Here is a 16381-nt window from a genome sequence, read left to right as displayed (position 1 = left end):
GTTCAGTAGTTCATAGCTGATAAAATGTATACAGTGCAGAACTCCGCAGTTACCTATGAAAATATGACCGTGGTGGGTCGATCGTGTCGCTTAGTTTATTAATTTGTTAATTATGGGGGCGTTATATTTGTTCATGGTATTAATTGTCAGGTGAGTTTATACTGCATTTAATTACAAATTATTATTATCCATCAGGTTGGCAGTTTACCATTGGCTGTTAACTCATATCAAAATGAAAGATTTCTGTTAGTAGGAGAAAGTCGTAACTAGGAATAGTTTACTATTACCTACGTTAGTGGAGAATTACTGAAAGATGAAAGAGAGCTGAGAGAGATTTTTGAATTTATTATGTAGGTACCTACCTACATCAAAATTATGTATGTTATAGTATAATTTGCCATCGAAAGTACTTATGAAAACATTAGGTAATAATTAAAGTACCGTAGGCACAGTACCTACATTTTACGGGTGGCAGAATCTTGTTTATTGACCATCCGGATCGCTGCCACCATTGCATTTTACTCATTGCTGTGTTCCGGCCCGGGGTGGAGAGTAAGACAGCCTGTTTAATTTACTGGCACATGAGTTAGGCAACCTATATTATGTATAAAGGGGAACTATATTTTCTGTCACTTAAATTTAGATTTGTCACTAAACTGCGATACCCTAATTATTATATCAAATTAATCAAATCTGTCTCTAAGTATTAGTCATCAGATTAATGTAAACCTGTATCCTAAATTATAGTTTGATCATCAAAATTCGATCACCAAAATAATAGATCTGTCACCTAATAAATAGATCAGTTCCTTAATTCGATACTTCTACCTATTCTACTAAGGCAGGTCTGGTTAGGTACGACGACGAGCGAAGCGAGGAGGAGTGTTAGGTAGAACTGAGACCCTCATTGCGCGAGCCGAGCAAGCGAAGTGAGCGTGCCGCGGCAGAGGCCGGCGAAATACCTGAACCGAACATTATTTGCTAATACTTGTATGATGAATATAAATGTTTGTAATATAGGTACTTGAGTCTTGGATGTTTGTATGTATTTAAGTATATATGCATGTATGTCTACCCGTTGTTTAGCACCCATAGAACAAACTTTGCTTAGTTTGGGGCTGGATCAATTGGTGTAAATTGTGAGAAGATATTATTATTATTATTTCATTCATTGTATATCATTATCGTCAAATTTCAGTTCAATTATTTGATGAACAATATTATTTTCACCTCAGCAGCTCAAGCAGGCAGGTTTTGCTATAAAAATCAGTGAGCAAAATCGCATTTTGCTCACTCCGTGAGACATAAAGTAGCTTTTTAATTATTTTTTTTAATGATGAGGACAGTGCTGGGTCCACTCACTAAATTCCAAATATTTGAACTTTGACTTTGATCTGTCACTTTCACTTCAATATGAGAAAGCGAGAGATAGGATCAAATCGATACTAAGTTCAATTTTCAAATTCTGTAGGCCTAAAAAGAAACAAACAAATGTTCGGATACACATATAACCGCAAAAGTACAAAACGTCTGTTATATTAAGTTATAGTGCATTACTAGATTGATTTAGTATAGCACTTATTGTTGAAGCTGGTGCTGTGCTTTTCTTAAATAAAAATTAAAAAAACTACAAAGATAAATTAGCAAACAAAACGAGCATAAATGAATTATTCGTTCCCGCTCAATTTTATTTTTTCTATGTTTTTTTTTGCTTTTTAATTAAGCAAGAAGCATTATACCAACCTAATAAAAAATACTGTGTTGACCTTAAGCATTAAAAATATGTCAATAATGAATTAATTATAATAAAGACAAATTGAAAAATCAAAACACGAGGTGAAATTAAAAAACCTAGTGAATTATGTGACAGCGAAATATTTCCGAAATGTAAAAATTTTCCCACTATTTTAATAAAGTATTCAACCTCGTTGTACGAAAGCCGCTGCGCTTGTTTTTTTTTTCTAATAAAATCGTTTCGTATACTGCCTATCTCTTAAAGTTGGATCAAATATTTGTCAAATTGAATGAATTCGCAAGTAATCTATTTATATTCATGTTTCAAACAATAAAAATCCTAATAAAATCATATTTCAAGGTTTATTTTTATAATAAATTATACGTGTAGGTATTGTTCCACCATTTTAATGACCCAAAGATGAGGTTTTTTGCAGTATTAAAAAGTATGATGTTACGAGTAGGTATGAGATTTGTATCGTACCTACTGGATACTTTTTCATTCCATATTGAAAACCTTACCGGAGACTTTTGATCGTTGTCTGGCATTCTTAAGTGAATTTTTAAAGATGTAATGGCGACTGTATGTGTCACACGACACCAAAGTTTTTTTGGATCTCGTGTGTTTGAATCCCTCGCTGATCTCAGGATTCTAACCTAGAATCACTCGCTATCGCTCGTGATTCAAAATCAACACTCGCACCAAAAAACGACTTTGCTCTCTTGTTGCACAAATAACTATTTCCAGTGATTATAATTAATTTTTAGGAAGCCATTTCTATATTGTTTGGTGATTCAGTTCTAGTGACACATCTTTTATTTTGGAACTCAATATAATTATTTAATAATTAATATTATTTCCGAGTAATTTTTATATAATATTTAGGTAACCATTTTAATATTATTTGGTGATTCAATTTAGGTGACAGATCTACTATTTTAGGAATTAATATTATTTATTAGGTCGCCGAAAACGCATTTATTAGGTGATCAATAAAATCATACCCTGTATAAAGCAGCTTCGTTAGGTATAATTTCAATGGCCACCAAGTTATGACACATCGAATCATTCCACATACTCTTATCTATAATAATAACATAGTATTCATTCACTACAGTGCACACGCTAAAGTTGTATTAGATCACAACGAAGATGTCCACTTGTCCAATGAGATAAGCAAGAATGACCCGGAGATAAACCTTACAACCATCGCGTCTGAATATAAATGGGCAACTAAAATAGCTGCAGAACCCAGTGGAAACGAAATCGACGGTGACTTAGTAGGTGACATAAGTACTACAGAAGAAGTGCCTGAAATACACGTAGACAATGGGACAGCGTTGATTCTGACTCCATATATAAAAGATGGCAGGATAGTAGAAGCTCGGAACGCTAGCAGAGTCGATTCGAAGTTGTTTCTAGATTTTGAAAGCTACAGTGGTTTCTTGACGGTGAATGAGACTTTGAGGTCTCATTTGTTTTTCTGGTACTTCCCCGTACCAGACAAGCCGGTGAATGAGACGCCATGGATACTGTGGCTGCAAGGGGGCCCCGGAGCCTCAAGCATGACTGGCTTGTTTGATGAAATAGGACCCGTTAACTACAGCCCGTATGGCAAGCTGAAAAGTGAGTAGATACTTTAACTACTTTTTATGGAAAATACTACCTAAACTACTGAAATCTGTATGGAAATCCTGCTAATATAATTAATTAGTGCGAAAGTAGTTTGTGTTTGAATCACGTGTAAACGGCTGCTCAGATTTGGATGACATTTAGCATATTTTATGTATAGAAAGTCACACGGAAGCGAACGTCATTCTCATTTCTCCTAATTTGTGCAAACCGTCTAATTAACAAGGTAACACGTCACTTTTTTCTACAAACTTTGATGGGTACGGTACAGTTAATAAATACGAATAATGAGAGAAAGCACCATGCATTTCAGAGAACCCCTACACATGGCTGGCGAACCATTCGTTGCTCTTCATTGACAACCCTGTCGGTACAGGGTACAGCTATACGGAGAGCGAAGACGGATTTGCTATTGACTTAGATACTGTGAGTATTGGATAGATGTACAATCAAATCATAATAAAGTCTTCATAATTTAGAAGCCCGTGTTTATAGTTAGGCTGTTCTTGGGACGCACCGATCCATAAATCGATATTACTCGCCGTAAAATGTTTGACCACCAACGTTTCTCGATCTACTCGTATCTCTAAGGGCTATTAAGAGCTAATAAGACCAGCGCTGGGAATCGAACCCAGGTCCTCGGCATTCCGTGCCGTGTGCTATACCGCTACACCAGCGCTGTTCCAGTTATATACCTGAGGTTGGTTCCAGCTATATTTCAGTTTGTATTTTCGATATAGGTTTTACGGGATGACCGTAAAAGTAACAAAAAATTTGGGATTGAAATAAAAAATACAAAAAGATTCCAAAAATCCAATCTTAACGTGACATTTTACAAAAACATGGAGAAAGTAAAAATTAATACGTATCACGGTCACAAAATCGTCCCAAATTAGCATAATGCCGACCTAACGGACGGGGCTTGTCTTCCTTTCAGGACTCTTGTACCTATACTTTATTTATTTAGTACTTATAAACTAATATTATCGATGTCTAATCTTCCAGTATGCGACCCACCTCTACACAGCGATGAAGCAGTTCGTGCAACTGTTCCCCGAACTGCAGAACGCACCACTCTTCGTAGCAGGCGAATCCTACGCCGGCAAGTATGTGCCGGCTCTGGCCATGAAGATCCATGAGCATAAGGAATGGCCAGGCGGACACTTTAACTTGCAGGTTTGTTCTGTTCTCTACTACAGCCCGTAGATGGCAGCCACTTACGGGTTGTAGTACGGATATGTATGTAGAGTAGTTCTGGAACTGTAGCACATGCCACATTACGCACGGCGCTAAATAAATGTTGTCCACTCAATACGATTGTTTAAAGCCTAGTTTAGATCTGCAAGAAGATCATGTAAATTTTATTAGGACCTACGCTAGCTGACGCTGACGCAGTTTGCACGGAGCGGGTGGACGCCGCGCCTATTGAAAAATCGTATGAGTTCCGCTAACTGCACGCGTCCCGTGCGACGGATTTGACCTGCTGGGCTACTCCGAAACTCGAAACTCGAAGTTCGTGTCGTGCGGTCCCTCTCGCTCTCGTATTAAATAGTATAAGTGTCAGAGGGAACGCACGACACGAACTTCGAGTTTCGGAGTAGCTCTGCTGTACCTGCACCCGAAGGCGTGCGCCCGCTCCGTGCACCCGCGCCAGCTAGCGTAGACCCTTACATTGCAGCCCTCTATTGGCTACTCCAAACTAGTTCGCTTTGCCACCTTACAATGTAATACAACATGCACGATTTATTTTGCAAAAACTGGGTAAGATTTGTCTGTCACTAATAAAAATCTTGTTTCTTCAGGGCTTAATGTTGGGCAACGCACTAGTAGACCCTGAGGTGATTTCACACATCGCCAGCCCGTTCCAGTACTTCGGTCTGATGGATCAAACCCAGCTAGATACTATCAAGCCCCTCGTTGAGGGGTTCCAGGCTGATATAGCCAACAATAGGAGTGTCGAAGCTAAACATGTAAGTTTATTAATTTCTGCAAAATTATAGGTACAAATGATTCGGAAAATAAATTTTGCGGATGCCCTTGCAGTGGCTTCCCTAGTTTTTGCAAGCAAAGAGACGTAGAATATTTGGCTTTTCACTTGACATTAAGCAAATTTGAGGTCTCAGATACATACATGCCGTAAAAAGTTTTATTTGCTCGAATTATGGTACAAATGATTTTACAGAAAATCAGTGTAGATCAACACCATACATTGGCATGCAAAATTGCCGTGCTCGTTCTATTCTTGCGTTCCAGTTTAAATTATTTTTGGTATAGATTTGTTGCCACGCGTCATAGGTATAGTCTACTTAGCGAGTTAAAATACTGCGATTACACTTTTTACTACTATTTGAACTAAAAACAGCGGAATATTTGTATTCATGGAGAGTAGTTTCTGTTAATATTTCCATATTGACTTCTTTAATTTTCAGAAATGGGTGAACCTCATCTCGACCCTTCTATTCTTCTCGCACCAAAAACACGCCTACAACTTTTTAAGGGACGATTTGAATGTAGCCAAATACACAGCCTTCCTAGCGACTTCCGAGGTGAAGAGAGCATTGCACGTGGGAGACATAAAGTTTAGCTACCTCAATGTGACTGTGAATACGAAGCTGGCGCCTGACTTCTTAAGTAACACAAAACCGATGATGGAAGTGCTTTTGGAGCATTACAGGGTTCTGGTGTACTGGTAATAAGGTTTCTTTATTGTTAGGTACTGTTTTTACCACAAAATACTTTTATGTTTTTAGGGTTCCGTAGCCAAAATGGCAAAAACGGAACCCTTATAGTTTCGCCATGTCTGTCTGTCTGTCCGTCCGCGGCTTTGCTCAGGGACTATCAATGCTAGAAAGCTGTAATTTTGCATGAGTATATATGTAAACTATGCCGACAAAATGGTTTAATAAAAAAATCAAAAATATATATTTTTCCCATAGACGTAAAGTGGGGGTGATTTTTTTTTCTCATCCAGCCTTGTAGTGCGGGCCTATCCAGCCTTGTAGTGTGGGGTATCGTTGGATAGGCCTTGTAAAACCGTTAGTCGATTCAGTGTTTTGTTTGAAAAATTTTCATTAAAATTGAGCGTCCTCCCCCTCTAAAATCTAAACCGGTGGGTGGCAAAATTTGAAAAAAAATCAGAATGGTAGTAAGTATATCAAACTTACAAAGAAAACTATAGCGGTTAAGTTTTCTTGAGAGCTATTAGTTTAAGAATAAATAGCAGCCTAAGGTATAAAATATACCTAAACTTGGAATAGTCCGTACAAAATACGAAATTTTAAGAAAAATATTACTTATTTTTTTCGTAATGGCTACGGAACCCTATTTCGGGCGTGTCCGACACGCTCTTGGCCGGTTTCTTTTATGGAATAGGGGGCCAACGAGCAAACGATTGCCTGATGGTAAGCGATTACCGTCGTCCATGGACACCTGCTCTGCAACACCAAGAGCTGCAAATGCGTTGCCGGCCTTTTAGGTAGGAGTTGGGCGGGAGTTAAATTTACACTTCTTTTTAGGGTTCAGTATCCACCCTAAGGAACCCTTATAGTTTCGTCACGTCCGTCCGTACGTCCATCCCCCTGCCCGCGGCAAAAGATAGGATGGTTTTTTCGTTTAAATCAATATAGTGGGGTATCGTTGGATAGATTTTTCAAAAACATTTAAGTAGGTTTGCAAAGACTATTTTTCGATTTAGGGATCCGTTTATTCCTTTACATGATTTAGATTCCATTCCTATATTGGGAATTAATTATCGAACACTTGCCTCACACATTAAGAATGAAGATTGTCTTATATTCTGTTTTATTTTTATTTTCGACGACACTTTTTGTAAACCATACAACTTTCATACAATACCACATTTGGTAACATTTTAGCTTTAGTTGAAGGCTATGAATTTTCACAAAGGATCACCTGATTCAGTTTTCAACTAATGGACGACTTCTGTATCTAGTGGGCAGTTGGACCAGATGCTGCCCTGCCTTTCCACGTCAAGGAACTATCGTACCTGGAAATGGAATGGTACCCAGGAGTTCCTGCAGGCTGTGAGGTTCCCCTACATTTTCAACTCGCGGTTGGCTGGGTAAGAGTTTGTCCTATTTTTTTGAGATTCCCTATATACCCAGAGGATTCTAATTACCTACTAAGGATCCATTTATGTCCATTGTCCCTCTGTCAGACAGACAAATAAAAAGAGACAGGACAATCTCTTTTTCATCTCATTTACCGTAATAGATAGAAACTTCACAGTCACAGGCGTGTGAGATTTTTTCGTTTCAAATTTATTTATAAAATCATTAGTAGGAGGGCACTAGGTTAGTAATTATATATCTGTATGGTGCTACGGAACACGTCGAATGCAGTTCGACTCGCACTTGGCTGGTTTTGTATTAATTAATACTAAAAGTTTTTGAAAGTCATTAGTACTTACACAATAAGAGTCGCTATAACTATTCTATTCTTAAATGGTTTATGTTACGTCCGCGGTACCGTATTCTTATCTTAATCCCATTATTAACCTGCGAGGGAGATTAGCTTCGCAAACAATGCGGTATTTGACTATTTTGTATATGTTTTATAAATTAAAACTACACAATGCCTGTTATCGAATAGAAAAACATTTTTTAAGCTACCTTTACAAATAACAAAGTTATAAAGGTTTGAAATTCAAGATTAGACAGAGAAAGACATACTGGCATGTGACGTCACACGCCAGTACCGCCATACTTGCTGCATAGAGAAAAGCGTTGAGAAAGAGACAGGTATATTGATTTTTCAAAAAATCACTATAAATCCAATTTTCAACCGATTTAAATTTTCTCTTCGCTAAACACTATCTGTTTATCTATATGTTCATAATAATATTAAGATATGGCAAAATCAGGAGTTGTCAAATACCGTATTGTAAGCCTTCCATTTTACGAGTATCCTTGCTGTTTGATCGAAACGACTCTCTGTTTTCGCAAGGGTACAACTTGTCCTTGGAAAAATAATGAGAGAAATTTTGCATATATATATTCAATACACAGGAAAAATATATTTGGCAGGAGAAAAAAAAGAATTGTGGTCAAAAAAGTGAAAAAGGCTTTGAAAGGCGACCAGGCAATTCAATTTGAACACCACACATTTTATTTCCTAACTTTTCTTTTATTGGGAACCTTCAGTTACTACAAGACGGGAGGACAGCTAACAGAAGTGGTGCTCCGCGGCGCGGGGCATATGGTGCCGCTGGACGCGCCGGCGCCGGCGCAGGCGATGCTGGCGCACTGGACGCGCGGCGAGCCGATCTGCCTCAAGATGCCCTTCTACGAGGGTAACTTCATACAAAGCTTCCTGAGGAACAACACCGTCATTAACATTTAAGCGCCATTATTAAATAGTTAAATGCCCAATTGAGTTTTATTTGTTGGAAACATTGTTCAAATTTACAATAGACTTCAACTTTATGAGGCTATAGAATTTAGACTACAATGCCATGATAAGGCTATCATTTTTACATTTTTTATGGCAGTTTCAGACACCCCACTGCATTGTGGTACTTAGTGCAAGAACGCAATATGCGGTTAGCCGCGCGGTTTTAGCTCGTGCGCCGTCCTTAACAAACATCTGCAACACCACGGGTATTGCATGCAGATGCGTTGCCAACCTTGAGATCTAGGAAGGGATACCCCAAGTGCCAGTTATTTCACCGGCTGTCTTACTCTCCACGCCGAAACACAACAGTGCGAGCACTGCTGCTTCACGGCAGGATTAGCGGCGAGCAAGATGGTGGTAGCAATCCGGGCGGACCTTGCACAAGGTCCTACCACCTGCACATAATAATAATAATAATAATTATTATTATTATTATTAATTTGGTAGTCATAATCACAGTAGGGCCTCGGTAATCCGGAGAGACAAAAACAAGAGCCTTTCCGGACTATCGAGGCGTCCGGCTTATAGTATGTATAATTGACACTGTACGTACTACACGAAAGGCGATAAACAAAAAAACGCCTGAAAAAAAACGACGACAAAAAAACTCCGCCAAAAATGACAACTAAAAAGTAAAAAATAATGATGCACTACCCAGCTGTTGCCCGCGACTTCATCTGCGAAAAATTCGTTTATCCCTATCCCGCGGGGACTATGCTGATTACCCGCAAAAAATATAAATATATTTTTTTTTATCTAAGCGTCGTCGGTGTCGACGTCGAGGAAACTAAAGTATATTAAGTAAATTAAGATTGATGAATCAACTTTAAATAAAAACAATATACCTACTGATTTATTTCCAAAAGTATACAGTGACTGCCAAAAATATGAAGTTATAACCAAGTTTTGAGTGTTTATTGCATAAGATTATACCGGCGAACAGGACAGACATATGAGTCAGCCCCTATGATGACGTTCAGTCGTTCATGTCTAGAACTATAACGCATCAACCGACAACAGATTCATTGAAAACTGAACCATGTTGAATGTTAATGAGGTTTCAAATAAAAGTAAGTATTATCTTGATTTATTTCTCTTTAGATTGAGAAGTGCAGTTGTTTTCCAATCTGAATGCCGACCACTGTTTAGTTTAGTCTGAGCCGGGCCATAGGCCGAGCGCGTGCGTAACCGATAGTATAAACTTGGAGTGAACCACAAATGTTACAATTTATCTATAGACGTTTACAATAGTACAAGTGCATATATAAAAAGTATAACATGATACTAAGAATCTTGATAGTCATTTTAGGGTTAAGGTAAGCATGTGTTCACATGTGTTGCGAATCTAGTCTTTAGTTTTAAATGTTACTAAGTTGCAACGGCGTGTCTAAAGTATAGCGGTTCGGAAGCTTGATAATAACTTCATTCCTATAAATAATTCAGATAACGTCACGGTAAATCAATTGGCTTTCTCTGTTTGTTAAATGAGCTATTGTAGGTTTTGTAAACAAACATGTATTGTTGGTTCTCAGATAAAGGTCGGTATTTTAAAGCCATTGTAAGTTTGGTATCTACCAGTTACTGCATTAGGAGTGTTAAGCGCTCTGTCTAACATTTACGTGGCATTAAATTTAATAGGTATATAAGTAAGTAGTTAAATACCTTTATGTCGCATTTATCTGTTATCGGTTGTCTAAAACATTCGTATTAAGGTATGTAGAAACTTACTGTGAATAACTTTTGGCGCAACCATAAAACCAGATCTAGATACCTCATATTAAAGTTCAGATGAAAGAGTCTATTTAAAACAACCTACGGTCGTATGCACAGACTGAAAAAAATTGAATACTTGCCAGAATTTTCAGTCTAAAGCTAGAAGTACCTACCTATATTGATAGTTGTTTCTATTCTACCGTACCCATCAAACTGATTCACTTTTCACAGAGACGGAACGATTCCCATCCCGTTTTTCCATAAGTACCTCTAAAGGAAAAAAAGGCAATTCTTATAGGCGTGTCTGTCTGTCTGTCACAGCTTCAAACTTGGTCTAAAACTATTGAACCGATGAGTTTAAAAATTGTTACACATATTTTATATTGGTACACAAAGACGGACGTGGAACGATAATTAACAAATTTTCAACTTGGGATAAGTACTCGTACATTATTGGGGGATAAATTAGATATAAAAATTGACGATAACACGTGTTAAAGCCGACGAACTTAAGGACTTTTAAAATTGAAGGTTCTGAACGTTTTAACAAATATATTGGTTAGGTTGACTGAACACTCCAGTAAAGGTTTTGCATGGGAATTTTTGATTCACGCAATTTGAACATTAAAAAACGTACTAAGTATAAGTAGTACGAGTATAAAGGCTTCATATTTATCAACCGATTACCAGAGAAATACGAGTTTACAAGGATATTCTGTAAAAATAACCCAGCCACCTGCTGAAATGTTTCGAAATTATTTTGAAACACCTTGTGTGCCCACACAGGTTCGAATCCTGTCCGCAGCGCCATGTAAGGTTTTATGAATTTGCAGACATCTTGACACGTCTTTATTCAAATCTTCCATCTTATTCTTACATATCTATAAATTGTAACTAGTAACATTTTTATTATAAGGTATTTTTTAAAGGCCCCATTGAGTGTGTATTTAGCTAATGCATATGCATGCATATGTAGGCAGACAGGCAGGCATGACTGTTGAGAAGTCAACTACACTGACATAATGTGACCTAAGACCCTCTCTGTTACTTGACTCATAGTCATAGGTCTAAAGAGCTACAGTTGGCTTCCACATTTTGAACGTTTTACATACATACATACATAGACAACTTTTGTACATTTCAGTTACACAGCAGTTGATGGGGTTCCCAATTCCACCACACCAGCGCTTCTACTCTCTCCATACATAAAACAGCAAAAGCTCCAGCAAGCACGGAATGATTCCTTAGTAACTCCCTCATTATTCCTCAACGTTACCAGCTATTCTGGATTCCTAACCGTCAATGAGACGTATAACTCCAATCTCTTCTTCTGGTACTTTCCCGTCGCTGAAAAACCAGTCAATGAGACGCCTTGGATCATCTGGCTTCAAGGAGGCCCAGGGGCATCCAGCTTAGCAGGACTCTTCGACGAAATTGGCCCGTTTCAGTACGAGAATGGAACATTAAAACGTAAGATGGTATACCTAATTCCTGTAGAGATATTTATTAATTTTATTTTAAAATCAGAAATAAGGAGATACGTAGAAGAACAAGGGTCACCGATATAACCAAGCTAATTAGCTAATTGAAATGGCAATGCACAGGCCATATAGCACGAAAACAGATGCCTGTTGGGGCCGATAAGTTCTCGAAAGAAGACCGCGGATTGGCAAGCGCAGACTTCCACCATGAACGAGATGGACTGATGACCTACCTGGTTAAAGCCGCGGATTCACGATGGATGCGGCCGCTTCCAACCCAAGCAACAGAACTGGGGAGGCCTATGTCCAACAGTGGATGTCCTATCGCTGATATAATGATGATGATATGTATATATAGGTACTATAACTCGGTCGGGCAAAAACAAAAACCTGGCCCTATACCACGAAATGCAAAATTCGAACTTCATATGTTTCCGTCCCGCTGTCGCGTATGCCATTTAATACGCGAGTAAAAGGAACGGTGCGATACGAACTTCGATTTGCGAGTTTCGTAGTAGCCCCTCTGTCACGATTTTATTGTCCTGTCGCATTTAGGCTCCGCGCCCCTATCCGAAACTATCCGAAATTTTAATTCGGATTCGGGTTACGGTTACGGATAGTTTTTTATTTCGGATATCCGATAGTTTCGGTTACGGATATACGGATTACGGAGCTCCATAAAATCCCTGATTACTATGTTGTCCATCTTTAGACAACCAGATGGCCTAGTGGTTAGAGAACCTGACTACGAAGCTTGAGGTCCCGCGTTCGATTCCCGTGTCGGGGCAGATATTTGTATGAAAAATACGAATGTTTGTTCTCGGGTCTTGGGTGTTTAATATATATTTAAGTATGTATCTATATCTATATAGATTATATTTATCCGTTGCTTAGTACCCATAACACAAGCTTTGCTAAACTTACTTTGGGACTAGGTCAATTGGTGTGAATTGTCCCGTGATATTTATTATTTATTTATTATTATTATTTATCTGTCTGCCAAAGTATACGTAGGTAGAGTACACTGTAGAGTAATAAAAAACCGGTCACGGCATTTTCACCTTCCAAATTTTGGATCGTCAGGAATAAACCTCCGTTACGACTCCGCAAAAAAAATTCTGAACCGGAGGTGGTACGATTTCTTGCAGAAGTTTCGTAGAAATTGGAAGCGGAGATATAGTATCGTTATAACCCTAATGAGCACGCAGTGATTTCGCTTGATTGATACATCTTGGGTTAATCAGAGAGAGTGAGAGGGAGAAACATTTACTTTATTATTTATTTATTAATCTGATATTTAACTTGATTCCAGCGCGGGCATCGTCGTGGGGTAATATTTACTCGTTGCTGTTCATTGACAATCCTGTTGGGTCCGGCTTCAGCTACACAAATAGCAAAGACGGCTTCGTTAAAAATGTGGATACGGTGAGTAAGGATCCACGCAATAAGAGCTAAAAAGGCTGGTTCGGCTCGGATCGCCTCGGCCTCGATCGACGCCAACGGACGCGTTGACGTCTTTTTCGCTCTTAATGCGTAGACATAAAGCTTTTTTCTATCGGCTATTGCCGATTCCGCGTCGATAGATGTGGGGAGACCATATAAGAAGGTCACATTCAATCTGTCAGACATCAAAGCGTTTCTTTTATTGGACTAAAGCTAGAAACACACTGACGCGATGCGGAGGCGCGGGAAATAAGCGTGGCGCGGTATTCTCTGTGTGCCCTCTTTCATTTTAGCTCGAATATTAAAACCGGTACCGCTTCCGCGCCGCGCCGCATAGCCCCGCCACGGCTCCCTGTTTGTTTCAAGCTTGATCATGCAAGTGTACGCACCAGCAGCGATCATTGGTTATCTATATTGTTTGCCCAAAAGTTATATGCCTAACATATCCGAGTCACTTTTGCTCCAAACCGTCTTGCTCGCTCGCTTCGCTCGCTCGCACAAATCAAATGTCGCAAAACTAACCTAACCTAATCTATGTGATTAAAATTTACCTAATTCAAAAGCTTTTTTGACGTATGGGATTTATCAGTATATAGTGTCGATACTCACCATTTACATGGATGGCAAATGAATGATATTATGGCATGTGATACTTATATGGCTTGTGATGATTATGAAAATGAAAAAACAAAGACTCTCTCATTTGATAATATAAATGATAAACAATGAGTAGTGAAAATGAATTTATAAAAAACAATATTTATGTGGTTGAATATTATAACACATGAAATTCGGGCAAATGAAATTCGGGCAAGTAAAGGTATACCGCGAGCATTTTACACACGAAACGCAACGTCTATTATTTTTAGGTTAGCATAAACCTTTGTAATAATTTGTCATTTTTTAATTGGAACTATTTCAGTGTGCCAGCCACCTCTACAGTGCCGTTCAGCAGTTCCTGACGATATTCCCGGAGCTGCGTCCAGCACCATTGTATGTCGCCGGCGAGTCGTACGCCGGCCGCTACGTGCCGGCCTTTGGCTTCAAGATACACCAGGAACAGCCGAAAGGCAACAACACCGTTAACTTTAAGGTACAGATTATTAGGAAGTTTTTAATTTTTTAGTGTGGTCTTTACTTTTTTTTTCAGAATTGGTATTTTGGATTCTTTTTTGCTCAGAATCACGAGCACTATTGATTTTGAAAAAAATTGCCCCATTTTTCCATACTTACAAGATTTTGGGGAAATTATGTGACAATGACGACCACCATACAAAAGGGACTTTTTTTTCTTAGTGCTTGTGATTCTGAATGGGAAGAACCCAGAATTGCCAACTACTGAGACGAAACGTGAAGGGTACACTAAAAATTAAAACCCCCATTAGGCCATTCGCCTTTGTACTCTTTTGTTTTGTTGTTTTTTATTTTTGTATTTTTGTGTTTATGTACAATAAAGTTTACATACATACATACATAAATCCAATGCGACACGTGTCGTGCGTGTGTGCGTAAAGTTCTATATGGGTCCAACGGACGGAAGACCTGGCCTGGCCCATGTAGGTACAATAAAAGTTACAATTGCTACATCATCATCATCATCATCCCAGCCTATACACGTCCCACTGCAGGGCACAGGCCTCCATTCGAGAATCGGAATGACAGGGCTTGGGCAGTAGTTCCCACGCGGGCGCAGTGCGGATTGGGAACTTCACACACACTATTGAATTGCTTCGCAGGTTTGTTGTGCAGGTTTCCCCACGATGTTTTCCTTCACCGTAAAGCTCGTGGTAAATTTCAAATGTAATTCCGCACATGAATTTCGAAAAACTCAGAGGTGCCAGCCGGGGTTTGAACCCACGATCCTCTGCCTGAGAGGCCATAGGTCAAACCACTCGGCCACCACGGCTCAACAAACAATTGCTACAATTCTACATAACTGTTAAGTTTCTCATTACCCTTTAGGGGGCCAGCTGAGCATCGGCTGCACGACTGGAATCATGCTGAGTTGGAACCGTTTCGTAATCTTCTGTTTCTGTCTTGTATTGAAACATTTTAACTACTTCTCTCTTCTTTCTCTACACTTTTTGACTCAAAATTCAAATGTAATCATGCTGTTGAATCGGTACACTAAACATTGATACTATCGATCGATACATGTAGATACACGAACTAGCTACGATACCGGAAGCCACATTTCCATTTTAAAGCTACTTATCAAATCTGTAGTAAAGGCTACATTCCGCTTGATTTTTCAGGGTGTAATGATGGGAAATCCCATCATCGACCGAATCGACATGGCGAACCTGTCTTCTGTGTACTATCACTGGGGGCTGATCGACTCGCAGGGTCTGCTCGCCACTAAGCCTCTGCAGGACCAGTACTTTCGGGCCATAAACGAGAACAACGTCGCTAAAGCTTATGAAGTACGTACCATGCAGCAGTGCAATAGGACCATTAGGTACCGCACTAACGCCATCTAGCCATCTAGCGATATTTCGCATGTCAAGTAGCCCTCATTCATTGTGTAGTTAACAAAAAGGACGGTATTTTAAATAATTTATTGAATCAGGCGTTACTTTGCGGAGGTCCATATCAATGAACTAAAATAATTTATTTGCTCACACGAGACCTTATGGTAGCTAGTTTATGCAAGAAATGCGTATTCATGCAGTTCCTCCACCTCCACACTTAAGAACACCCACAAATCACACAAACCCATCTATCACCACCACAAAAATACACTGGCTGATTTTATTTAGTTCATTGGTATTTTTAATGTTGAAAAGGCTTCATCCGCCTATTACACGCCACACCTTTGCCTCCTCTAACTGACTTTACCATTATATTCTCCACAGCTTCGGACCAAACTACTAGATTTGTTAGACGGCATTACCCAGCAAACATTAACGTATAACATATTAAAAGGTCCTGGAGACTTGTATGGATTTGAGACTTACCTCGACCA

At 39.0% G+C, this 16381-nt stretch overlaps 2 protein-coding genes across 2 annotated transcripts; both read left to right on the top strand.

Moving 5' to 3' along the window:
- The first annotated feature begins 33 nt into the window (after nt 1–33).
- Nucleotides 34–8761, top strand: LOC141426849 (venom serine carboxypeptidase-like). The gene is made up of 8 exons (XM_074086061.1): nt 34–150; nt 2853–3361; nt 3681–3793; nt 4373–4543; nt 5170–5337; nt 5797–6056; nt 7320–7448; nt 8530–8761. Exons 1-8 carry the CDS (start codon nt 113–115, stop codon nt 8726–8728), a joined length of 1587 nt encoding a protein of 528 aa, XP_073942162.1. The 5' UTR covers nt 34–112; the 3' UTR covers nt 8729–8761.
- A 1179-nt stretch (nt 8762–9940) lies between these two features.
- Nucleotides 9941–16381, top strand: LOC141426850 (venom serine carboxypeptidase-like; the record flags this gene model as incomplete). The annotated part of the gene is given in 6 exon segments (XM_074086062.1): nt 9941–10095; nt 11637–11962; nt 13286–13398; nt 14339–14509; nt 15672–15839; nt 16272–16381. Coding segments are annotated over 6 exon segments (926 nt in total), but the record flags the coding sequence as incomplete, so codon positions are not given.

This window comes from Choristoneura fumiferana, chromosome 3 (genome assembly GCF_025370935.1).
Source record: "Choristoneura fumiferana chromosome 3, NRCan_CFum_1, whole genome shotgun sequence".
Classification (NCBI taxonomy): Eukaryota; Metazoa; Arthropoda; class Insecta; order Lepidoptera; family Tortricidae; genus Choristoneura; species Choristoneura fumiferana.
Note: the sequence above shows the minus strand (reverse complement) of the source record. Positions and strands in the feature narration are given on the sequence as shown.